We start from the raw sequence: 27,224 nt of genomic DNA on the forward strand, positions 1-27,224 counted from the left end.
GTTTTGACAGACTGTGGGTTTACCATCTCTGGTTGGCTGTCTTTACTGATAGGAAGCTGGTCTGAGGATAATATTTGATTTAGAAGTCTGAAACTTGGAAGTTCCTCATTTATAAAGTGTCAGGGTTGGTGCTAGTTTAAGAAGCTTTTTAAAAGGCTTAAAATATCTGTTTGTATGTCTGCCAGTGGCCCAGTCTTTGCAAAGAGAATTGCTGGCACTAAGGAAGTATCTCTGGGAACCAATGTCCATGTTCTGGGCATACTAGGATTTCGTAGTTCCTGGTCCCTGAGGAAAAGGGAGATAACCTAGAAAGAGGCATAATAGCAGGAACGTCTTTGTTTAATTTATCAAGACGAACTGAAATTTTGAACAACATGTGCTGTTCTGAATTCAACACCCAACTAGTCATTCTGTTCTAAGGTCATGTGCACTGCTGGGAAAATCCAATTGGTCTCATTCCATGGCTGCCCATGCACTTGTGACCAGAGAGTCTCATCAATTCTAAGATGCTGATTATTGTTCCATTATAACACCTCTGAAATTGAGATGCATCTTGCATTGATGGTATCTTAAGCATTTTGTCAGAGCTTAATTGGCAGAATTTTCTCTTTCTTACAATTCGTAGCATATTAAACTCGATGAAGTATGACAGTGGTTCCCAAACTTCGCTGCATTTGGAATCACCTGGCTATCTTTAAAAAATGCTCGTGCCTGGCACCTACCCCCATGCATTCGGATGTAACAGGGATGGGGTATGACCTGGGCATTAGGATTTTTAAAAGCTCCCCAGGAAATTCTAAAGTACAGCAAAGTTTGGGAGCCATTGAAGTACAGTATTTCTGCCTTATTCAAGCTTTTCTTCAACTCCTAGGTTTCATGGACAGCATCTTTACAGATTCTGCTTATATAGTGAATACTCCTCTGTCTCAATTAATGATGTATTTTTAACTCCAACCACTAATCATCCATTATATTCCCATTAGAATGTCAGCTCCAGGAGGGCAGGGGTTTTGTTTGATTTGTTCTCTGTTATGTCCTCAGCACTTAGGACATGTAGGCACATTGTAGACACTTGATAAATGTTTGATGAATGAATGAATGAATGAATGAATGAATATGCCTCCTTTTATATTTGGTGTCCTGATAAACTCATTCCTCATGCAAGTTCTAGTGAAATTGTTATATATTTAGATGATTTCCAAATCTGGTCCTCTGCTTCATCTTTCACACCCCAATTTTACATAACATTCATTTCAAAACTTGAGCTCAGTGTTTTCTCTTCCCATACACACCCCAAAATCCCAGTCCTAGTCTTCCCGTATCTATTCACTTGAGACCCTGAGTCTCAAGGTTATAACCCTGAGTCATTTTCAAGCCTTGTCTTTCCTTTGCCCTCCCCATATTTGATCACTCACTGAGTTTTACAATTTGTTTTTCTGAAAATTCTCTTGATTTTATCCCTTCCTTTTAATTTCCACAACAGTGAATTTGTCTTCTTGGCTTCTATTTACTCACATTTCAAATTATATCATATCTACCTGCTAGCAACTGTTTTTAAAAAATGATTATGGGAGTTATAATATGTAGCATAAAGAATGGGAGAAGGTAAAGAGATTTAAATTGTAAAGTTCTTGTATTATTTGGGGAGTGGTAAAGGCATTAATTTAAAGTAGATTATAATAAGTCAAGGATGCATACCTTGAAATCTTTGGGGTAACCACTAGAAAAATAATACAAGAATAAATAACAAAAAATGCTAATAGAGGATATTTTTAAAAACTGAGTAATACAAAGAAAAGAAAGGCAGGAAAGGAGAAATAAAGAGAAAAGAACTTAAGGATTAAATATAAAACAAATAGCACGATGGTAAATGAAACCAATTCTATTAATTACATTAAAAGTAAATAAACTAAACATTCCAATTAAAATGCAAAGATTGTCAGAATTGATTAAAAAAATCAAATACCAATTATATGGCATATAGATAGAAAAAATATACCATGAAAACACTAACCAAAAGAGTCAGTAACATCAGTTCAAGAGACTTTATGGCAAGAAAAATTGCTAGAGATAAACAAGGACATTTCATAACGATAAAGAGTCAATTTAGGGACTTCCCTGGTGGTGAAGTGGTAAAGAACCCGCCTTCCAATGCAGGGGACGTGGGTTCAATCCCTGATCGGGGAACTAGTTCCCACATGCTGCGGGGCAGCTAAGCCCACGCGCCACAACTACTGAGCTCGTGCACCTCAACGAGAGGGTCCGTGCGCCACAACTAAGACCCAGTGCAGCCAAAAAAAAAAGAGTCAACTTAAAAGGAAGACATAACAAACCTAAATTTGTATGTACCTAATAACAGAACTTAAAGAAAAAAGAGACAAATTTATAAGCTTTCTTTCAGTAACTAACACAAAAAGCAGGAAACAACTCAGTGAGCCTATAGAAGACTTGAACAACACAATTAACAAACTTGACCTAATTGACACTTTTAGAACACTATACCCAAGAACTGCTGTCTTCTTAACTACACATGGAACACTTATCCAAACAGGTCATATGCTAGGCCATAAAGCAAGTCTCAATAAATTTCAAAGGATCAAAATCGTATGGAGGGGACTTCCCTGGTGGTGCAGTGGTTAAGAATCCACCTGCCAATGCAGGGGACACGGGTTCGAGCCCTGGTCTGGGAAGATCCCACATGCTGCGGAGCAACTAAGCCTGTGTGCCACAACTGCTGAGCATTAGCTCTAGAGCCTGCGAGCCACAACTACTGAGCCCGAGTGTCACAACTACTGAGCCCACGTGCCACAACTACTGAAGCCCGAGCGCCTAGAACCTGTGTTCCACAGCAAGAGAAGCCACAGCAATGAGAAGCTGCACACTGCAATGAAGAGTAGCCCCCGCTCGCCACAACTAGAGAAAGCCGGTGTGCAGCAACAAAGACCCAACACAGCCAAAAATAAATAATAAATAAATAAATTTAAAAAAATCATATGGAGTATATTCTCTGACCACTGTGTAATTAAACTAGAAATCAACAGAGGAAAAATAATTTTAAAATCTCCAAATGTTTGCAAGTTAAACAGCATACTTTTAAATAATCATGGAATGAACAAGACATAAAATGGAAATTAGAAAATATTTTAAACTGATTGATAAAAATTTTATTAAAACTTATGGGATATAGGTAAAGCAGCATGTAGGGGAAAATATATAGTTTTAAATACATGCATTAGAAATGAAAAGTTAAAATTGATAAAAGTTTCTGCTTTAAGAAGTTCAAAAAAGAAAATTAAAAAATTAAAGTAAGAAAAAAAGAGGAAATAATAAAGTTAAGAGTGGGAATCATTGAAAGAAAAAGAGGCAAACAATAGAAAAAAATCAACTAAAGCAAAAGTTTGAAGTTTGAAAAGATTAATAAAATCGATAAATCCTTAGCAAGATTTTTCAAGAAAAAAGGGAAAAATCCCCCACAAATTACCAATATCAGGACAGGGCATCACTACTAATCCTACTGATATTATAAATATAATAGAGTAATGTTAGGAACAGCTTTATGCCAATAAATTTGACAACTTTGCTGAGATGGGTAAATTTCTAGACAAACACAACCTACGACTAGAAAAAACAGGAACTCTGAACAGTCCCTTATCTATTCAAGAAACAATCTGAAATTTTAAGTTTTCCCACAGGAAACTATAGGCCTGTAGGCCTTCATTGGCAAACTCCTCCAAACAATTAAGGAAGAAATAGTGTCAGTCCTACATAAGCTCTTTCATGGAACAGAGAAATAAGGAACACTCCCCAACTTGTGTTACGAGATCAACATAACCTTAATATGAAATCTTGATAAGGACATTACAAGAAAGGAAAATCATAGGCCAATAGTTACCATGAACTCAGATGGAAAAATCCTTTAGAAAAATCAGCAAATGAAACCCAGCAATATTTAAAAATTCTACTACATTATGAGAAATTGAAGTTAATTTCAGAAATGCAAGGGTGGTTTAACATTCAAAAATCAACCAATGTAATTCACCACATTAACACAATAAAGAGAAAATTTTAGTGGATAAAGAAAAAGCATTTGACATCTCTTTATGTTAAAAAAAATAACAAAACTTCAACAAACTAAGAATAGAAAGAAACTTCCTTAATCTTATAAAGGATACCTAAAAACAAAACAAAACAACAACAACCTCAAAACAACACAAAACAAAACAAACCTACAACTAACTTAAGAGTGAAATTTTGAATGTTTTCTGCCTTCTTGAGTTTGGGAACAAGACAAGGATGTCCACTCCCTACTTCCATTTAACACTGTAATGAAAATCCTAGTTAGTGCAATAAAGTGAGAAAAAGAAACAAGGTATAAAGGTTAAAGATTGGAAAAGAAGGGCTTCCCCGGTGGCGCAGTGGTTGAGAGTCTGCCTGCCGATGCAGGGGACACGGGTTCGTGCCCCGGTCCGGGAGGATCCCACATGCCGCGCGGAGCGGCTGGGCCCGTGAGCCATGGCCGCTGAGCCTGCGCGTCCGGAGCCTGTGCTCCGCAACGGGAGAGGCCACAACATTGAGAGGCCCGTGTACCGTTAAAAAAAAAAGATTGGAAAAGAAGAGGTCGAAGAGCCATTATTTGCAAATGGCATGACTGTGTACCTAAAAATGTAGAACATTAATCAAAGTATTAGATTTGCTTAGTGAATTTACCAAGATTGCTGGATACAAGGTCAATATATGAAAATTAATTGTACTTTCCTATATTAGTAATAAACAATTAGCACATTAAATTAAAATATAATTTACAATAGCATAAAAATCAAATACTTGGGAATAAATCTAATGAAAGGGGTACAAGAAATCGCAGCAAGATCTTTTTTAATCCACCTCCTACAGTAGTGAAAATAAAAACAAACATAAACAAATGGGATCTAATTAAACTTAAAACTTTTGCACAGCAAAGGAAAATATAAACACAATGAAAAGACAACCCACAGAATGGGAGAAAATATTTGCAGACAAAGAGACCAACAAGGGATTCATCTCTAAAATATACAAACAGCTCATGCAGCTCAATATCAAAAAAACAAAACAAAACAAAACAAACAACCCAATCAAAACAAACAACCCAATCAATAAATGGGCAGAAGATCTAAATAGACATTTCTCCAAAGAAGACATACAGATGGCCAAGAGGCACATGAAAAGATGTTCAACATGACTAATTATTAGAGAAATGCAAATCACAACTACAATGAGGTGTCACCTCACACCTGTCAGAATGGCCATCATCAAAAAATCTATTAACAATAAATGCTGGAGAGGGTGCAGAGAAAAAGGAACCCTTCTACACTGTTGATGGGAATGTAAGTTGGTACAGTATAGAGGTTCCTTACAAAACTGAAAACAGAGCTACCATATGATCCAACAATCTCACTCCTGGGCATATATCCAGAGAAAACCATAATTCAAAAAGATACATGCACCCCAATGTTTATTGCAGCACTATTTACAACAGCCAGGACATGGAAGCAACCTAAATGTCCATCAACAGAGGAATGGAAAAAGAAGATGTGTTATATATATATATATATATATATATATATATATATGGATACACACACACACACACACACACACACACACACACACACACACTGGAATATTACTCGGTCATAAAAAATGAAATAATGCCATTTGCAGCAACATGGATGGACCTAAAGATTGTCATACTGAGTGAAATAAGCCAGACAGAGAAAGACAAATATCGTATGATATTGCTTATATATGGAAGCTAAAAAAAAGTGTACAAATGAACTTACCTACAAGACAAAAAGAGTTACAGATGTATAAAACAAACTTATGGTTACCAGGGGGTAAGGGGGGGAGGGATGAATTAGGAGATTGGGACTGAAATATACACACTACTATATATAAAATAGATAACTAATAAGGACCTACTGTATAGCACAGGGAACTCTACTCAATACTCTGTAATGGCCTATATGGGAAAAGAATCTAAAAAAGAGTGGATATATGTATATGTATAACTGATTCACTTTGCTGTACAGCAGAAAATAACACAACATTGTAAATCAACTATACTCCAATAAAATTAATTAAAAAATAAAATTAATATGAGGATGAAATGCAAAGGACCTAGAGTAGTCAGTCAGATCAATCTTGAGGAAGAAGAATATATTTGGAACACCTGAAATACCAGATAGCAAGATTTACTATTAACTACTCCTTATTGAGACTGTGGCATTGGCCTAAGATTAAACAAATAGATTCATGGAACAGAATAAAGAATACAGAAAGAGACCAACACATATATGGTCATCTAACTTCTGACAAAGATACCACTGCAAATTAGGAGCAAAGGATGATCATTACAGCAAATGATACTGGAGCCATTGCTTATCTATATGGAAAAAAATGAACCTGAACTTTTATCTCACATCATACATGAACATTAATTCCATATGGATCATAGACCTAAATGTGAAGATAGAATTCTAGAATAAAATTTAAGAGAATGTTGTCATAATCTTATAGGCAAAGATTTCTTAATCAGGACAAAAAACACTAACCATAAAATTTAAAAAGCTGATAAATTAGGACATTAAAATTCAGAACTATTGTAATTCGGGGCTCCCCTGCTGGCGCAGTGGTTAAGAATCAGCCTGTCAACGCAGGGGACACGGGTTCGAGCCCTGGTCCAGGAAGATCCCACATGCCATGGAGCAACTAGGCCCGTGCACCACAACTACTGAAGCCTGCGCGCCTAGAGCCTGTGCTCCACAACAAGTGAAGCAATGGCAATGAGAAGTCCATGCACCGCAACGAAGAGTAGCCGCCGCTCGCTGCAACTAGAGAAAGCCCATGCGCAGCAATGAAGACCCAACGCAGCCAAAACTAAAAAATAAACAAATTAAAAAAAATACTGTACTTCTGTTCATCAAAATACACGATTAAGAGAGTGAAAGACAAGCCTTAGAATGCGAGATGTTGACAATACATTTACTTAACAAAAGATTAGTGTTCAAAATATCTTAAAAAAAAAGAAGACAAAAAACCCCAGCTCCTAACAAATCAACAGGGAAAAGACATTTCACAGAGAGAATATCTAAATGGGTCAACAGGATAGAAAAAGTGTTCTACATATCATTTGATGTCTGGGAAATGCAAATTAAAGTCATTATTATATTTTGCTGCATATGCACCAGAATGGCTAAAATTATAATGCATTGGTGAGGATATGCATCAACTGGAACTTTGCCATATTGCTGCTGGGACTGTATATTGGAGAACCATTTGGTAGTGTCTATCAAAGCTAGATATATGCCTACCGTTGACACAACAAAGTATTTATCCAAGAGAAATGAGTGCATGCATCCACCAAAAGACATGCAAGAATGTTCAAAGCAGCTTTATTTATAATAGCCCTGAACTGGAATAAATTCAAATATCCATAAACAGGAGAATGGATAAATCAGTTGTGGTTTATTCATACAGTGGAATACTTCTCAGCAATGAAAGAAAAAAAAAGAAGTAAACTAATATGACAACATGGATGATTCTCACAGACATAATGATGGGCAAAAGAAGCCAGAAACAAAGAATGACTACTATTTGATTTTATTTATATGAAGTTCAAGAACAGGCAAACTTATTCTATCAAGATAGAGAAGTCAGAACAATGGTTACTTTTGGGGGGTTGGGCGTTGACTGGAAGAAACCCAAAGTAGGCTTCTTGGGGGCTGGAAATATTCTAAATCTTGATCTGAGTGTTGATTACACAGGAGTTATATGAAGATTCATCAAGCTGAACACTTAAGATTTTTAGTAAATGATGCCGGAATCAATTGTATATCCATACGGAATAAAGTGAGCCTGGCCTCCTACCTCACCTCCCTGTGTTTATATAAGATATTTATAAAAGACAAATTAGAATCACCTTAAATTTGCAACAATGAGGGGATATTTAAGTTAGAAATAAAATATGGCATTAAAAATGGTTCACAGAGATTTGCTGCAAGATGGAAAATGCCTATAACATTGGGTGAAAAAGGCAGACCACGCAAAAATTCTGTATAAAGAATTATCAAAACTATGTAAAAATGTGTACAGAGAAAAGCCTGGAAGGAAGTGACACTGAAGTGTTAATAGTGGTTAGTTACTGGCTGTCTTGGGTCTTGGGGTGGTGAAATAATGGGAGGACTTTTTCTTATTTTAATTTTTCTGTAGCTTACAAAATTTCAAGACTTCCATATCGGCAGAACAAACTTTTAAAAATAGTTTTTTCTTCCAAAGTCAAAACTTTGCCCTTTGAGCTCCTCCACTAATTGCTGTCCTGACTTATTGATCTTTTAAACTTTTCTGCTTTCTGTTCTCCCTATAAAATGTATTCACTATGTTTCATTTTATTTTATTTTTATTTTTTTAAAGTTTTTATTTATTTAGTTGCGCTGGGTCTTAGTTGCGGCTTGTGGGCTCCTTAGTTGTGGCATGTGAACTCTTAGTTGCAGCATGCATGTGGGATCTAGTTCCCTGATCAGGGATTGAACCCTGGCCCCCTGCATTGGGAATGTGGAGTCTTAACCACCGCGCCCCCAGAGATGTCCCCAGAAATGTTTCATTTTAGATCCCTTAGGAGGGGTAGCTGCAGCCCAAAGAGAAAGCCTCCCCCTCCATTTCACAGGATCATGGAGCTGCACCGTCACGCAGTAGCGTGCATACGGGGCTGGGAGAAGTTATGGTCATTTAAAACGCAGATTTGTAGACCCTGACAGACCTATCGAATCAAAATCTCTGGAAGAAGGGGCCTGGGCTTTGCTTCTTAATAAGTCTATCACGTGATTTCCCCCTCCTTCATATTTTTAAATGTTATTTGATACCTATAATTATATGTGATATACATATATGTGTATGTGTGATGTCTTTTTAAAAATAAATCACAATAAAGTGTACTTTCATGAACCTATTACCCAGCCCAAAAGTTGGATCATTAACAATAATTTATTTATGTTTATATTTACCTATGTGCTTCTCTCTTATGCCTTCCTTCTGCCTCCCTACGAGAGGTAACATTTTACATTTTGTGTCTTCCGTTCTATTAAAATTTTTTAAAATAAAGTTTTTGTCTTCTTGGCATCTATGCCTATACATTATATTGTTCAGTCTTGGTTGTTTTTAAAAAGTTTTCTTTGGCTAAGAAAAAGTTTATTTTTTTTGAATTTTTTTATTGTGATAAAATATATATAACATGAAATTTCTGATTTTAACAATTTTAAAGTATACAACTCAGTGGCATTAATTATATTTGCAATATTGTGCAACCATCACCACTGTTTGCAAAACGTTTTCATCATTCCAAGCAGAAACTCTGTACCCATTAAGCAATAACTCCCCTTTCCTCCCTTCCCCCGGCCCCAGGGAGCCTCTATTCTACTTTCTGTCTAGACATTTCATACAAGTGGAACCACATAATATTTGTCTCTTTGTTTCTGGTTTCTTTCACTTAGCATAATGTTTTCAAAGTTTCATGTTGCAGCATGTATCAGAACTTCTTATAGGTGAATAATATTCCACTGTATGTATTTTTATCCACTCATCTGTTGAAGGACATTTGGGTTGTTTCTACCTTTGGATATTGTGAATAATGCTGCAATGAACATTGGTGTACAAGAATCTGTTTGAGGACTTCCCTGGGGGCACAGTGGTTAAGAATCCACCTGCCAATGCAGGGAACACGGGTTTGAGCCCTGGTCCAGGAAGATCCCACATGCTGTGGAGCAACTAAGCCTGTGCGCCACAACTACTGAGCCCATGCTCTGCAACAAGAGAATCCACTGCAATGAGAAGCCCATGCACCGCAACGAAGAGCAGCCCCTGCTCGCCACAACTAGAGAAAGCCCGCACGCGCAGCAACGAAGACCCAACGCAGCCAAAAATAAATAAATAAATTTATTAAAAAAAGAAAAGAATCTGTTTGAGTCCCTTTTCAATTATTTTGGATTAAATACCTAGAAGCGGAATTGCTGGGTCATGTGGCGATTCTAGTTTAGCTTTTTGAGGAACCATCATACTGTTTTGCAGATACTACTCCATTTTACATGTCCACCGGCAATGTATGGGAGTTCCAATTTCTCCACATCCTTGCCAAGACTTATTATATATAGTTTTTCTTGTGATTGTAGTCATACTTGTAGGTGTAAGGTGATGTCTTGCGGTTTTGACTTGCATTTCCCTAATGACATTTTCCAGCAATGTTGATCATCTTTTCATGTACTTGTTGACCATTTTTGTATATCTTCTTTGGAAAAATGCTTATTCATGTCATTTGCTCATGTTTAATTGTTTGTTTGTTTTTTATTTTGTTGCTGTAAGAGTTCTTTATTCTGGATATTAAATGCTTATCCGCTATATGATTTGTAAATATTTTCTCCTATTCATAGATTATCTTTTCACTTTCTTGATATTATCCTTTGATGCACAGAAGTTTTTAATTTTGATGAAGCTCAATTTACCCATTTTTCCTTTTGTTGCTTGCGATTTTGGTGTCATATCTTAGAATCCATTACTGAGTTTGCCTGATTTTGAGCTCTATAGAAGCGGTATCATTCTTACTTAATATAATCTCCTGAAACTTGAAGTTCTCTTTAAAAATTATGTTTATAACGCTATCCATGTTCTTTCATAGTTCATTCATTCTCACGGCTGTATAATGTCCTGTTATACAAATATACCAACATTATTTAGCCATTCTCCTATTGATTGACATTTGTGCTGTTTTCAGTTATTCTGCTATTACATCAGTGCCACCTTAAGTATCCCAAAGGGATTCTTCTGCACACTCTAATTTAAGAAACACTGGCTTTTTATAAATGAGTTGATATTAAATTTCAGTTGAACAGTACTTGGGATACACAGCTGCAGGCATCTGACTAAAGCACATCTATTTTTCTCACCTGCCTATTTGGATTGATTACTGGACTATAAAACCACGATAACCACTGCCATTGAGTATAGTTTGCGTCTACACTATAGCTTTAACAATGTTGTGTGATTTCTTGGAAAAAGAGATCAGAGAAGACATAATAAATACATTTTACTGATTTCAGGTTGGAGAGCTTTGCAGCAATAAGGAGATGGCAACACAGAGTGGGGAAAATGATTCTGAAAAGGACATGCTTACTTTAGAGCCCTATCTCAGCCAGGTTGCAGGAGTGTCTCTAAGGGATCTGAAATAACCCCAAAAAGGCTCTGTTCAGTGCTGAAAATCATCCAAAACAAAGAGACACAGATTGACGGTTCCTCCCCCAGTCCTGCACAGTGGCTGATTTCGGGAAACACTTTGGCAGCTACATGGGGTCATGATGTGGCCAGGTTTCTTTGGCTCAAGCATGAAGAACACCAGGGGAAACTCAAGCGTGAAGCAAGAGCTCGACTCTTTAACAGAGATGTTGTTTGTGGCTTTGTTACTGGAAAATGCGAGTGACCTTAGCAAGGCCAAAGTGTGTAGACACAGGGATTATGAAATCAAGAAGGGGGTGGAGTGAGATACCGGAGGCATAAAAGCATCAGAAGGTGCCCCACAGCACTGCTGTTTCAGAGGCAGACGTACCAAAGATGAGGTGAGTCCACAGTTCAGCCCTGTCCCCCCTTTCCTCTGGATTATTTCATCCTTCTTTGTATGTATCTTTTATCTACATGACAGCCCAGGTACAGGAGAGGCCTACAGGAGAGATGAAAAAATATAACAAAGGAATAAGGCAAATGGGCTAAATTATAGTGAATAAAGTGTTTTCTGTGTTAAATCCTCTGCTTTTCCGTATCCATAAAGGGTAATTCTTTCAGATGGTGCTGTCTTTCCCATGAGACGTGACTTTCTCTAAGGAATAGCTTTTTTTTTAACAAATATTTTTTATAAGCAGATATTCATTTTAAATTAATTATTTATTTATTTTTGGCTGTGTTGGGTCTTCGTTTCTGTGCGAGGGCTTTCTCCAGTTGCGGCAAGCAGGGGCCACTCTTCATTGCGGTGCGCGGGCCACTCACTATCGTGGCCTCTCTTGTTGCGGAGCACAGGCTCCAGACGCGCAGGCTCGGTAGTTGTGGCTCACGGGCCTAGTTGCTCCGCGGCATGTGGGATCTTCCCAGACCAGGGCTCGAACCCGTGTCCCCTGCATTGGCAGGCAGATTCTCAACCACTGCGCCACCAGGGAAGCCCCTAAGGAATAGCTTTTTCCTCGAGGTTATGATATTTTCGCGGGGGATGCCAGCAGCTCCTGTGGTAGGCCTCCTGGCATTTTTTTTCTTTTTTGGGCCACGCCACACGGCTTGTGGGATCTTAGTCCCCCAACCAGGGAATGAACCTGGGCCCTTGGTAATGAGAGTGCTGAGTCCTAACCACTGGACCGCCAGGGAATTCCCCCTGGCATTTTGAATATGCCTATTAGCAGATTTTTCTTTTTAAAAATGTATAATAAGAAAGATCAATAGTGACACATTTGAGTGACACAATTCAGGCACTCAGATTTAAAAAAAAATAAAAAATTTTTTTGAAATGTTGAAATAACGAGACTAGAAACTTAACCAAGCAATATTTGAGTAGCTGACATCCTTCAGGGAGATGGTTAACTGGTGAATATAGCCTGTGCATTGATGCCCATGTGCACAGTCGACCTTTCAGGGAGCCAGTTATCTTCCAGGTAACCTGGAATCCTGGGGTTTGCTATACCATTTCCTGAAGTCAAATTATAAAATAATAGAAAAAGCTATATCAGTGTTTTAAATTATATATTAAAAAAAACCTCTTATTATGGAAAATTTCAAAAAGTAGAGAGAAGAGCATAATAAATTCCCACTTCCCCATCTTCCAGTTATCCACTTTTCATTAGCAGTATCCTTGTAGCCCAGCACCTTAGGGTGTCCAAGTGAGATTTCTCTTTGCTGGAGAGCTCATATATTAACAATTTAATGTTTCCTGAATGCTGCCAGAAACTGAGGCTATCTTGGTTGTTCTTCTCTGGGTGAAGGGCTTCTAGGTGTGTGTGTGTGTGTGTGTGTGTGGGTGTGTGTGTGTGTGTGTGTGTGTGGGCTTCTAGGGGTGTGTGTGTGTGTGGGCTTCTAGGGGTGTGTGTGTGTGTGTGTGTGTGTGTGTGTGTGTGTGTGTGTGTGTGTGTGTGTGTGTGTGTGTGTGTGTGTGTGTGTGTGTGTGTGGTGAAGCGGGGAGATGAGCTGCGCGCTCCTTTCCGTCTTTTCTGCAGTGCCCTGCAAGCTGTTGTCGCCCTCCTGCTCTGCGGGCAGCTTTTCGCGGTGCAAACCAGCGAAACCACAACTGCCACAGGTAGGACTCTGTGTTTGGACAAGAGCTGTACCTCTCAGCACTGCTGCATCCACTTTTGCCCCTTCAGACCTGTACCCTCTCCTGGGGAAGATCCAATTGCTCCTTCTCACCTTAATCTCTGGTCTTTCAGTATCATGAAGAAAATTGGGAAGCCAGCCAGAAATAAGGGGAGATTGCCCTCCCCAGGGCTTCCATTTGGGGTGGAGGGAGGTTGATGTGCAAAGCAGCTGCTTCTCCTCTGACTTTTTGGGTCTCTAGGGGAAGCTTCTGACTACGAACCTTCTCTTCCTGTTTTTCTTTGCAGATGACAGCTGCTTAAAGCCCCCCGAGATTGCCAATGGCTACCTGGAACACTTGGTTCGCTATCGGTGTAAAACCTACTACAAACTACGCACTGGAGATGGTAAGGCTGGGACGAATGTCCCCGGGCCCTCCTCTGTCCCACCATTTCCACAAGGAGTGGAGCCAGGGTGACTGTCCAGAAAGTGCCCGTGTTCTCTGGAGCCAGGAGATTTAGATTCTAACAAGGGTTTTGTCACCGGTAGCTGTGGCCTTTTGGGCAAATTAACTTTTCTCAGCTTCAAGTTTTCTCCTTTGTTAATGGGAGGGAGGTGACGCCAGGTAGCCTACCCTCTCAGGGTGACATCTACGTGGACAAAATGACGGTGACGGTGATAACGGCAGGGAGCCCTTACCTAGTGAGCACTGCACTCCTGGAACTGCTCTAAGTGCTTCACACGGACTTGCTCACTAGGTCCTCACAACACTCCTCCGCAGAGATACTATTATTTATTTTGGCCGCCCTGCACTGCTCGTGGGACCTTAGTTCCCCGACCAGCGATCGAACCCGTGCGCCCTGCATTGGAAGTGCGGAGTCCTGACCACTGGACCACCAGGGGATTCCCAAGAGATACTGTTATTACTCTCACTTTGCTGCTGCTGAAACTGAGGCACAGAAAGGTTGAGTAATTTGCCCAAGTTCAGGTAGCCTGTAAGAGGGAGTCAGGACCCCGTACCGCCTTGCCACGATCACCATGATCGCCACGGTCCCCGTGACCACTGTTCTGCCCTGCTGGGCTGCACCGTGGCCCCCGCACTTGGCTTCTAGCACAGCGCTCCTCCCTTCCTCCTCTTCCCCTGCCCTCCCCCTTCCTGCCTCTCTGATTCTCCTCTTTAAATACCTTCTCTCCCCACGCTAGGTCCAGATACAATTTCCCTTTTGGCTCATTTTTTTTCTTTTTGTTTCAGGAGTGTACACCTTAAACACGGAGAAGCAGTGGATAAATAAGGACCTTGGAGAGCAACTCCCTGAGTGCGAAGCAGGTAGGAAATCATGGGTCCTGGGAAGGAGACGGAAAAGTGGGTATTGAGGGGTCGGTGCACCAGCAGGGATTGAAATGTCCTAGAGGAACATCCTCCCTGTGTGGTTTCCTCTGGGCACACAAGAGCCAAGGGGAGGGACCAGGGAGAACCACAGGTGGCTGGGCAGAGAAGTGCACAGGCAGGTAATACTTCCCCATGAAGTTCACTAAGGATTTGTTCATTTGGCCTGCGGGGCACTGACTGAATCCACTGTCTACACTGCCCACAGAGGATCAGGAAACTCTGTGTGTACATAGAGCCCACCTAGAGAGCCCTGGGCCAAGGGTAAAGCAAGCTCCAGGAACAACAGGTCAAGGGAGGGCATAACAAAACCTTAATCCGTGAGAATATGACACAGGAGGCTGGAGATGGGTCAGGACTCTGTTGTTACTAGGAAGAGCTGACGCTCCCTCCTTTTCCCTCTTGGAACAAGAGGATCTTGCCTACCGTCTTCTGCTACTAGGGATGCGGAACTGCTAACCTGCCTGTTATGAAATGCAATATCGCATCCCTCTTTATTCAGAGAGAATGAATCATGGTAGCTCCTTGTGCTTACAATGAATTTAAGGGAGCTATGGACATCTTGCTGTGATAGACTGTTTAAATATACATAGAGTTCAGCGGCCAGAGTTTGAAAACTTCAGGGCTACTTGTTTCTTTGTGAGTTAGAAAAGCAGGAAATAGAACTCTTCTTTAGTGATGTAAACATTAAAAGAAAAAAAAAAGAATCATTTTAAACTATAAACACTGGGAACAAGAGGAGCAGAAGGTAAGGGCAAAGCGTGCAAACATTTCCAGCTCTGGAGAAATGAACAGTGACCGTTCAGACAGCAGCAAGAGTCGGTCCTTTTATCCTTCCCTGGGAAAGACTGGGAGACGGTCACATTCTGCTCATAATCTTCTTACTCTCCTCAACAGTATGCGGAAAGCCCAAGCATCCAGCGGTTCAGGTGCAAAGGATCATCGGCGGCTCACTGGATGCCAAAGGCAGCTTTCCCTGGCAGGCTAAGATGGTGTCCCGCAATAATCTCACCTCGGGGGCCACGCTGATCAATGAACAATGGCTGCTGACCACAGCTAAAAATCTCTTCTTGGGTCATGACAATACAACAAAAGCAAAAGACATTGCTCCTACTTTAAGACTCTATGTGGGGAGAAAGCAGCTTGTGGAGATTGAGAAGGTGCTTCTCCACCCTGACTACTCCGAGGTAGACATTGGGCTCATCAAACTCAGAGAGAAGGTGCCCATTGATGAGACAGTAATGCCCATCTGCCTACCTTCAAAAGATTACGTGGAAGCGGGGCGTGTGGGTTACGTGTCTGGCTGGGGGCAAAATGCCAACTTAGTTTTTACTGAGCATCTGAAGTACATCATGCTGCCAGTGGCTGACCAAGACAAGTGTGTACAGCACTACGAAGGCAGCACAGTACCCGAAAAGAAGACACCAAAGAGCCCTGTGGGGGTGCAGCCGATACTGAATGAGCACACCTTCTGTGCTGGCTTGTCCAAGTACCAGGAAGACACCTGCTATGGCGATGCCGGCAGCGCCTTTGCAATTCACGACGAGGCTGACGACACCTGGTATGCGGCTGGGATCCTGAGCTTTGACAAGAGCTGTGCTACTGCCGAGTACGGTGTGTATGTGAAGGTGTCCTCCACTCTGGACTGGGTTCAGAAAACCATAGCTGACAACTAATGCAAGGCTGGCTGGAAGCCTTTGCCTGAAAGGCCGAGGGAAAACTGGACAGTAGCAGAGGGGACAAAAACGTGGCATGAAGCTGATGGGTTCCAGCCCTGCATTGCTGAGTCGATCAATAAAGAGCTTCCTTTGACTCATTTCTGTGCTGTTTCTGGCCTTGGGCCTTTTTAAATTCTCTCATTTATAGTATGGCAGCAGCCAAGTGCTCTAGAGTTTACTGGGAGTGTGGCAGAAAACCCCCAGGGCAACTGGAAATCTCTAAAGTGATACAAACTGCCCCACTGCAGCGCTCATGATCACTGAATGAGTGCCTATCCAATGGCAGGCCTCAGAGAGGTCACTGTTATCCTTGTTTTACAGACGAGGAAATAGAGACTCAGAGAAGTTAAGTGATTTGCTTAGGGTTACACAGCTATCAAATAGTGAAGCTGAACCTTTAACCTAGGTCTGTCTAAATACAAATCCCGAGCTCTTTTCACCGCATCCTTTCGCTTCTTCAGAGTAAAGGAGGAGAAGGAGTGGAGGCTGGTGAGGAAGATGCTAGCTCAAAGAGGCATGAAAACAAGTGCTTTAACACAGACAGTACTTTGTTGTTTGTGCTCCAACACACCAGTGCTTCAGGTGGCAAAGTAAGATGGTATAAAGGCAGGATTTCTGGACTTGCTGGGTCCAAATCACAGCTCGACGATAAATCTGCCAAGTTCCTTAAGCTCCCTGCCCATCAGTCCCCAGGTCTCTCCTATGAGGGGCTTAACCCAGACGATCTCTAAAGTGCCCATCAGTAATAACATTCTGGGGCCGGGTAAAGTTAGAAGTCTCTTCCTTAGGAGGGGCTGCTTTTCCCACTTGGAAGAAACCTACCCTTTACCAGGAGTCAAACGCAAGCCATCTGAGTCTTTCATTTCACAAAGAACGGTCTCGTTATTAAGGGTTTCCCAGAAAAAAGGTTCTAGAACCCAGCACATGAAGCTCTTCTAACTGAAGAAGAGAAGTTCTAAGTGAGCAGTAAGCCTTTATTCAGTACGCTGGCCCTTCACCAATATACCGTCCTGTCATCCCAAAATAGGGCCTCTCCTGCTCATGGCTTAAAATGTCACTATTCCTCACTAGGGTTCTGCCCTTCCCTGTGACGTTCTCCTCACATGCACTCTCCAGATCCATCAATAATTTTCAACAGGTTACAGCTCGTAGGCCAATGAAGTACTTAGACCTATATTCTAAAGCGTGTGGAAAAGACAATCCCTAGAAACTGAAAAATAATACAAACACATGAAATGATGCCTCTCAGGAGGCACCTATGTCTTCTGATCGTACCTTCAGCGCTAAGTTTTCTTGAAAAGCAATCTGACTGATTAAGTGGCTCCTGCCCACCCCTCAGGAGGAACAGAAAAGAAAACTTTCGGCATTTTCCCAACTCCCTCATCTCCTCTGCCTTCCTCCCAGCGGCACCTCTCACCCGCCTGGCCTCCCCCTCGGGTTCCAGTGACGCTGGACTCCGTGGAGCCCTCTCAACACGCGTGCTGTCTCCAGCCCCCGGGCCTTCCTCCCCTGGTGCCCTCTCCTGAAAAGCCCTCCCCTTTCTCCATGAGTACTTCCTACTCTCCTTTAAGGCTCAGGCACTGTCTCTTCTAAGCAGCCTTTCTTCCATCCAGGAGTCATTCGTTTTTATGTAGCATCTGGCACAGGACGGGGCACACAGTATGTACTTAATAAATACTTGTGGAATGGACAGCAACCAAGATGGGAACAAAAACATGTAAACCAGGACTTCAGAGAAACATTCCCTAAAGCCCTCAGTAGGAGAGAAGATATGAGAATCTTACGCATGAAAGTTCCGAGGTTTTGCTGTTATCTGAGCACTTCCCACACCTCAAATGCTCTGTGACTTAGGCTATGAGGGACAGAAAATCCAACTCACAGTGACAGGCAGTGAAGACATTTTATTCTTTCATAGAAGTCTTAAGGGAGGCATGTCTAGAGTCCACCCAGTAGCTCAGTATCGTTATCAGGGACCCAGGCTCTCTTCACCGGTCTTCTCAGCATGTTCATTTTTCATCCCAGTGCTGGTTGCCTCGTGGTCCTAAGACAGCTGCTGCAGTTCCATGCACCACGATCACCATGAAAGCAGGAAGTGGGGGCCAGGAGAAGACGGAGGTGGTGCTGACAGGGTTTTGTTGTCTCCTTCCTGGAGTGGCTCTCTCCTTTATCAATGAAGGCCACAAGGTACCCAGCAGCCTTCCTTCTACGCCACATTTGTCAGAAAAGGCTTGGACAGGAAGCACCTGGCAAAGGGGGACAGACTTGCACCGACAGTGCTGCCCTGCACAGAATGGGTTTCTGTCATCAAGGTGGCAAAAAGCTGGCAAGCAGGTCACGTGCTGCCTGGCACACTGCCCTCTGGCTCTGCATCTATTCTCTTATTCTAGAAAGGCAGTACCCTTAGCCCCGCGAGGTTCTGAGAGGAGCAGGAACTTGCCCAAGTGGTGGCAGGCTGTGCCAGAGGACCCTGGGAGAATTCTTCATAAAGCTGTTAACACAGGCAAGTCCTGTAAACAGGATACTTCTTTCTAGCAATTCTGAGATCTCTTTCCAGTCTTGAGTCCGTGAAGTACAGTTTTCTCCTCAGGAAGAGACGGAGCTCTGGGAGAGATCAGCTCCTACTTACTAAGGGTAGTTAATTCTTTGTTTAGCTCACATTGGGTGCTGGATGGTGAAGGTTCAAATTCTCACTTCTTGGGCAATTTCATAATAGAAAAGCTGGTAAATTGAGCAAGCCAGGACACCTTTAGAAGTCTGAGCCAGAAAGGCTCGAAGGTAAAACAAACTTGCCTGCTCTCAGTAAAGAATGACTTATTCCAGAAGAACTGGGATAATAGTCGAGCACGAGATAAATACACGAGTGGAGGAGTGGCGAGCTGAGGAAGATGGAAGGGGTGGGTGTGTACACATAGGGTAGAAAAGGAGTATTTTTGCTCTTACGGGAATTGACTTTCTATTTTACTTGTGTATCGAATAAACATAGTTAAATCAAATTGTACTAGCCAAGGTTTAGAAGGATTCTGTATTATCTTAAAGAATAAAGAAAACTATAATATGAAGAGAAATTAAAATAACCACACTGGGGAAACTGACCACGGCTGACTTGACTGCTCTGGGCTCTGCAGGGAGTAGACACTCGGGCATTCCCAATTGTCACAGCACCAGTGTGGTCTTCTACTTGGGGGCCGGTATTTTCTATACACGTCAAACCTCTTCTCCGCCGGGATGCTGACCACATTTCCGAAAGACCCCAGAGAAACAGCACAGCTGGAGTCAGGCACTGTGTCACGATGGGCCTGTCTCTTCAACTTTGACAGTAGTGAAAGTGCTAAATGTCTTGATAGAGGAGGTCATATTTGGGAATATTCTTGGGATCAATAGGACTTTGAACAATAAGTTTTCCCCTCATTGCACCTCGATAAATTACTTCAATCAAATCTATGAAGTCTTGTTTGGTTTTGAAACTTCCCACGAACTTAGTGTGATCTGGAGACCTAAATAGCATAGGAGAGAAACAACCTCGCTCAAAACTTTTCATAATTACTTGTCAGACCTTCAGGATAAACAAAATAAATAGCAGCTCTGTTATTTTCTTCTGATCAGGGAGCCTTTAGACACAAAGCCTGACACTGATTTTCCCTTTGCGATTACAGGGCCCATTTGATATACGACTAAAACCAGTGTTGTGGGCCGCTGGGAGAGCATGTAAGCCCTACCAGGTGCAAAGCTTCTGCTTCAAAACCTATTTAATCACTTCTCAACTCATCATCAAGTAGTATTCCCTGGGTGTTAGCATGGGCTTAGTTTGTTGTTGCTGTTGTTGACTAGACACTGTGCAAAGTCCATTAACTTGTCCTTGTCTCTGAGTTCTAGTCACTTATACTTCTGAGTGGTAGGTGCAATGTTACCTTTTTTTTTTTTTTTTTTTTTTTTACTTTTCAAGCATCAAGTATGTTTACTGTAGAAGCAGTTAGGAAAAAAAAAATGAGGCCATAGGCCACATTTTGGTATATACCCTTTCAAGCTTGTGTTTATGTGTGTGTGTGTGTGTGTGTGTGTGTGTGTGTATGCATTTCTTTTTTTCAGAGTCACGAGAATCATATCATGTAAACTATCTCATAAGGTGCTTTTTTCAATGAACATATAACATAGTTCTTTCAAAGTCATTAAACATGCATCTCCCATACCATATTAAATTAATTTCTAGTATGCTTCTGTAGACATCTAGCTTCTTTCTAAGTATTTTGTCTTCTAAATAATGGTGGGATGGATGAAGATCTATGTAGCCAATTCTGGCCACTTTCGTGACTATTTTCCTTCAGATAAATCCCTGGAAATGCAATTGCTGGGTTAAAAATTGTATACATTTTAAGGTGGTAAGTAGTATCATAAATCACCCTCTGAAAATATTCACCAAACTAATACATATATCAACTGTATTCTAGGAGAATAAATAGCTATAAAACACTTAAAACAGATTATATTTAATACACTTTCAAATAAATGATGACAAAGCAGGCACACAGATCTAGACAAGTGGACTCCTTGACCACAGTAAGAAATGATAGGATTATTAAGGATACATTCAAAATTAATAAGTATTGGGATGCCAACTGGATGGAGGGGAAGGCATTAAAGATTTCATGTTGTTTTTTTTTTTAAGATTTTTTTTTTGATGTGGACCATTTTTAAAGTCTTTACTGAATTTGTTACAATATTGCTTCTGTTTTATGTTTTGGTTTTTTGGCCTCGAGGCATGTGGGATCTTAGCTCCCTGACCAGGGATCGAACCTGCACCCCCTGTGTTGGAAGGTGAAGCCTTAACCACTGGACCACCAGGGAAGTCCCTCATGTTACTTATTCTTGACAGACTTTGTTGAAGAATGACTTCAAAATTCTCTGAGTGAAAGAAGACAGGAAATTTGGCAAGACAAAAGCATGTCTTAATTTGCTGAAGGATTACTTCTTTTATAGATGCAGTCTATGAGTTTCAAAAGGTTAAGAACAAATGACCTACTTTGTTCTAAATAAAATTCCTGGGAAACTTTTTAAAAAGCTGTTCTGTATTTCTACACTGAAAGATGGCGAGTGCTTCACAAACTGTACTATTCTCTCACACTTAAGTTAAAATTCACCACTCATACTGGAAACACTCTCATTTTGTACCAAAGTTCCACATAAAAAAATTAGTGCATCAACTCAGGAAACAGTACCAGCATAAGACTCACAAAGCCCCCATCACATGCAAATAGGTGAGCTACTGAAACTGCCTGGATAAAAGAAACTTTTAAGACTATAATAACTTCATGTCAATATAACTTACCCATAATCCACTTTCATATGCTGCCCATTGAAGAAAAACACGGTAGATGGAATATAACTGATGTCAAAATAGTGTGTATAAACTGGGGTTTGGTCCACGTCTACCAGATATATAGCAGCCATTTTACTTAAGTCAGGAGAGGTCTTAGAAAGCTACAAATGAAGAGAGAGATGTGGGTTACAACTTGAGGGCAGCAACGTTTCTTCTGTGAACCTTTTTACTGGAAGAGAATTTTCTGTTTGAAAAAAATTCCCGGGCCAAGAATCTAGCCTGTTTGAGTTCCACATTAGACACAGTGTAACCTTATCATTCAGAGTCTGAATCACTGTTGGCAGGGTAATGAAAGGGCCCTAGGCAAATTGTGTGAATATATTTCTGCTTCTTTTTTTTTCTTCTATTTTTGATTGTAAAGTTTTTATAAACTTTTTATGGATTTATAAAATCCATACTCGCTTAAATAAAAAACAAAACAACTCAGAAATATGTACTACAGACAATGGAATTCCCCCACATCTCTTCCTTCCAATCTCCCCATAGATGATAATTATGATAAAAATAGCAAACACTTACATGGCACTTGTTATGTGCTACGTGTTCTAAGTGCTTTACACTTGTTGGCTCCTTTAATCCTTACAACATTCCTATGAGGTATGCACTGCTACAGTCACCGTTTCACGGACGAGCAAACCGAGGTATGGGCAGGTAATGTGCCCCTGGTCACATGGCTGTACGCAGTAAGGTTAGGATTTGAACTCGGACAGCTTGGCTTCAGAGTCTATACTCTTTTTTTTTTTTTTTTTTGCGGTACGCGGGCCTCTCACCGTTGTGGCCTCTCCCGCCGCGGAGCACAGGCTCCGGACGCACAGACTCAGCGGCCATGGCTCACGGGCCCAGCCGCTGTGCGGCATGTGGGATCCTCCCAGACCGGGGCACGAACCCGCGTCCCCTGCATCGGCAGGCGAACTCTCAACCACTGCGCCACCAGGGAAGCCCCAGAGTCTATATTCTTGACCTCTGTGATATTCCAAACCCTCTGTAGTTGAGGGTAAAATGCTGTGGCCCCTGCCCCCCAGATTAACACATCATACCCTCATTTTTTTTTTTTTTTTTTTTGGTTGTACGCGGGCCTCTCACTGTTGTGGCCTCTCCCGTTGCGGAGCACAGGCTCTGGACGTGCAGGCTCAGCGGCCATGGCTCACGGACCTAGCCGCTCCGCGGCATGTGAGATCTTCCCGGACCGGGGCACAAACCCGTGTCCCCTGCATCGGCAGGCAGACTCTCAACCACTGCGCCACCAGGGAAGCCCCACACTGAGGGTGGCAGCAGTAGAAATGGTGGGTGAGGTCTCAGTCCTGGGTAAGTCTCTCTCCACAATAAACAGAGACAAGGATCAACTTACTCTGTCCCATACTCCCCTTCCTATTCATCAGACTGTGAAGATGTGTTGTGAAATCAGAGATTATCATCAGGAACACACTGGAGGCAGCACACTCGAAAAGCATATTTGCAGGCAGAGAAAACAAAGTTCAAATCCCAGCTCTGCAATTTAGTGGTGCTGTGCCTGTGGGAAGTCACCTGACCTTCCTGGCATTCATCTGCCCCCCTTGGGAACAGTAATAGCAATTATCCCCATGCTGTGAGCACTGAGTAAGACAATGTTCATAGACTCTTGTTAATAATGTTCCTGGTCTTCCACTGAATTGTTGGTGAAACTGAGCTTCGGCAGCTGCTACTGAGGAAGGGCACCCAGGGCAGATTCAGCACAATCACAGATTTGGGGGTCCAGCGCAGGGCAGGCACACGATCGGCTCTTAGTGAAAGTGTGCTAACAAATGAACAGCTATATCCCCGGGCCCTGCCTGCTCCCTTTCATTCATTTTGCAGATGTGGAAGTGAGAATGTATAGCTTTTTAATAAAAACGATTTACTTAAAAAATTCACTTACAATATCATCTAGTTGCAGACAGACAGGATCCTCGTCTCGCCCGAACCTGAGAACCAGCACCTTCTCTGCAGTACTTTTTATCGCCTGGTCCACTTCTTTTTTGCTACTCAGCTTGGGTAACAGGAAGCTCATGTTGAAATAATCCAAATATCAATCCTCACTGTCAGTCCTGAAAGTTGAAATGTTTAAAGACATTAAGTGCATCAGTCCAAATTTTAAAACATTTTTAATTTTTGTAGTAGGTAATGTGTATGTATTTTTTTTCCAGAGGAAAAAAGGTTTCACACAACACAGGAACAACAAAGTAAAAGGAACACACTAAATGCACAAACTGGTGGCAAGTAAGTCCACCAGTTAAAAAGGAACAATATAGAAAAGTATATTGTCTCCCCTCAACTGGCTTAGTTCCCAGTGCCCTGTAAGTAGTTACAAGGTAACAACCTTCATTAGTTTCTCACATACCTTCCAGAGTTTTGTTATGCATTCACAAGAAAATATAAACGGGTTCCAAAGTTTTCTCCCTTTTTTACTCAAAAGAGAGTGTATTCTTTCAGTCAGTGTTCCAGCAGGAAAGAGGTGACTTCCTCAAATTTGGTAATCTGAAGACTTTCATTAAGGAAACGTATAGGAAAACAGCAGGATGTAGTGCAGGACCCTGGGCTAGTAGCAGCGGGACAGGGCGCTGTTCTCGCCCGCAGGCCTGAAGGAGCCATGGGAGGGAGTAGTTACCAGAACTGTGTGGCTGAGATTGCTGGAGCAAATGACAGACGTCCAGCACACGCACTTTACCCACTCTTCTGCACTTTGCACTTTACCTCACATGTGAAGACCATCACGTATCTCTGTGTAGAAAACTCACACATTTTTTGTCACAGTGCCACACTATTTCATGCCCGTTCCATCCTTTTTTAAACAGTCTTTTATTGACGGACATTTTTATTATCATGAGTCTGGTTTAAAGATCCTTGGTGTATGTCTTACTGAGTATACCTCATCACACGGCAAACAGATCAATTAAGAGTGTGTAAAAACCAGACACACACATACACAAAACAAATAATAAAATACTGAGATAGAAGGGGCCTCTCATTTTCAGACTAGTTTGCTCGTAGTTACACTTCTAGCTACAAAAAAAAGAACTAGAATCCACGCCATCCAATTTCTAGTCCAGTGTTCCTTCTACTACAAGTCCTATTTTTATGATTGAGAAACTCTATGATCAAGGAGCTTTACTTTTGATCCATCCATGAGACTCCATTAAGATATTTAATATTTTGAATTCAGTCCCAAATGTGTCTTATGCTACAAAAAGGGAGGATTTCTTTCTCTCTCTCTTTTTTTTGGTGACAAGTCACATTTTAAGATATGAATTACTAAAAATTCACATAGGAGATGAAATTGTTCTAGTAATAGGTCACACTTTATTTTTTTAAATTAATTAATTAATTTTTGGCTGTGTTGGGTCACTTGCTGCACGCGGGCTTTCTCTAGTTGAGGCGAGCAGGGGCTACTCTTCGTTGTGGTGCGCGGGCTTCTCATTGCGGTGGCTTCTCTTGTTGCGGAGCACGTGTTCTAGGTTTGCAGGCTCCAGCAGTTGTGGCTTGCGGGCTCTAGAGCACAGGCTCAGTAGTTGTGGTGCACAGGCTTAGTTGCTCTGCGGCATGTGGAATCCTCCCAGACCAGGGCTCAAACCCGTGTCCCCTGCATTGGCAGGTGGATTCGTTACCACTGCACCACCAGTGAAGTCCCAAAAGGTCATACTTTAAATAGAGAAGATGATTGCCAGAAGGGACTTCTTCAAGTCGGAGTGGCAGAACAAATTACTGATGAAAGGGAAAGTCAGAAAGAAGATGGATCTGTCCCACCACTAGAATTCAAACAAACAGCAACTTCTGTAAGTTACTGATTAAGAAGAGGAAGTGGTGGGAGAGCAAAGCTGTCAACCGGGAGTGGGGAGATAAGCCTGTAAGAGGGTGGGACTGGATAAATGTTGGAAAGAGGAGAGGGAAATTGAGACCACACCTAAGAAAATGTCCACAGCAAAGGATACCAACGGAAAATTCACAAAAGAGGAGGTAAAAATGGACAAATATACTGGGAAAGTTAAGCTTTACCAGTAAGCAAAGGAAAGCAAGTTAAACGATATATTTTCAAATCCATTAATTTGGCAAAGATTAAATGATAACGGCAAGAGTGTGAGTGAAGGGGCAGGCATTCAGAGTCCCTGCTGGAATGCAGAGAAGCAAAACTTTTCTACAAAGAAACCTGAATACTCTTTGACCAACAATTCCACTTCTGAGAATTTATTCCTAGTAAATAAATAGACATATGCACAAAGATCAACGTACATTTATAACGGTGAAAAACTGCAAACAACCTGAGGAAATAAATGATAGTATAGCCACTGCAACGTACCAGCACACTGTCAATATATGCCGTGTTAGAGATGAATAACTGAAAAACCCTCGTGATAAAGAAAACAAAGTTATAAAACAACAGTATATAAAGTGTGATCCCACTTTTGTACAAAATCTAACTATAATACACATGTACATATTCACATAGAAAAATAACTAGAAATGAATATCCCCAAAGACCATCAGAGATGTTATCTCTGCGTGTGAACAGACGAGTGACTTTTACGTACACTGGGCTGCGCGTCTTTATTTTCCCCAAATATCCGACATACATACTTTTTAAAAAATTTTATTTTTGGCTGCGTTGGGTCTTCGTTGCTGCGAGCGGGCTTTCTCTGTGGCGCGCAGGGGCTATTCTTCGTTGCTGTGTGTGGGCTTCTTGGCGTGGTGGCTTCTTTTGCTGCGGAGCACGAGCTCTAGAGCGCAGGCTCAGTAGTTGTGGCGCACGGACTTAGTTGCTCCACGCATGTGGGATCTTCCCGGACCAGGGCTTGAACCCTTGTCCCCTGCATTGGCTGGCGGATTCTTAACCACTGCGCCACCAGGGAAGTCCGCCATACTTTTTTTTTTTTTTTTTTTTTTTTTTCCGGTACGCGGGCCTCTCACTGTTGTGGCTTCTCCCGTTGCGGAGCACGGGCTCCGGACGCACAGGCTCAGCGGCCATGGCTCACGGGCCCAGCCGCTCCGCGGCATGTGGGATGTGGGATCTTCCCGGACCGGGGCACGAACCCGTGTCCCCTGCATCGGCAGGCGGACTCTCAACCACTGCGCCACCAGGGAAGCCCCGACATACTTTTAATGATGCCAGTGGTTGGGCTACTCCTGGCCCACAACTGCCAGGGAAAACGATACTTACTTATTTGTACACGTCAGCTCCCTCTCTTCCACTTCAGGGTTGTCGGCAACCCTCACCTTTTCTCCAAAAAGCCGACTGGGGAGGCTCTTTCCTCCTCCCCCAACCGCGGCTGCGACCCCAAACCAAAGTAACCCACAGGCTAGAGCTGCCTAGCAACTGTGGCTGACCACTTTAAGGGGACGGAAACGGAAAAACACGCACAGGCGCAGTGATGAACTCGCATTAGGCCCA

General features: G+C 41.8%; 2 protein-coding genes across 3 annotated transcripts; one reads left to right on the forward strand and one right to left on the reverse strand.

Moving 5' to 3' along the window:
- The first annotated feature begins 11,560 nt into the window (after positions 1-11,560).
- On the forward strand, positions 11,561-16,550 carry LOC101323115 (haptoglobin). The gene is made up of 5 exons (XM_033843967.2): positions 11,561-11,636; positions 13,272-13,351; positions 13,656-13,754; positions 14,600-14,674; positions 15,632-16,550. Exons 1-5 carry the CDS (start codon positions 11,632-11,634, stop codon positions 16,408-16,410), a joined length of 1,038 nt encoding a protein of 345 aa, XP_033699858.1. The 5' UTR covers positions 11,561-11,631; the 3' UTR covers positions 16,411-16,550.
- A 1,788-nt stretch (positions 16,551-18,338) lies between these two features.
- TXNL4B (thioredoxin like 4B) lies at positions 18,339-27,202 on the reverse strand. 2 transcript variants are annotated; one of them, XM_004314043.4, is made up of 4 exons: positions 26,994-27,202; positions 23,721-23,889; positions 21,776-21,927; positions 18,339-19,946 (listed from the first exon to the last, which is right to left on the reverse strand). In XM_004314043.4, exons 2-4 carry the CDS (start codon positions 23,850-23,852, stop codon positions 19,781-19,783), a joined length of 450 nt encoding a protein of 149 aa, XP_004314091.1. In that variant the 5' UTR covers positions 23,853-23,889; positions 26,994-27,202; the 3' UTR covers positions 18,339-19,780. The 2 variants fall into 2 exon arrangements, with proteins under 2 accessions (XP_004314091.1, XP_073652948.1); XM_073796847.1 differs by lacking the exon at positions 26,994-27,202 and adding an exon at positions 24,183-26,973.
- Positions 27,203-27,224: the final 22 nt, after the last annotated feature.

This window comes from Tursiops truncatus, chromosome 19, assembly GCF_011762595.2.
Source record: "Tursiops truncatus isolate mTurTru1 chromosome 19, mTurTru1.mat.Y, whole genome shotgun sequence".
Taxonomy (NCBI): domain Eukaryota; kingdom Metazoa; phylum Chordata; class Mammalia; order Artiodactyla; family Delphinidae; genus Tursiops; species Tursiops truncatus.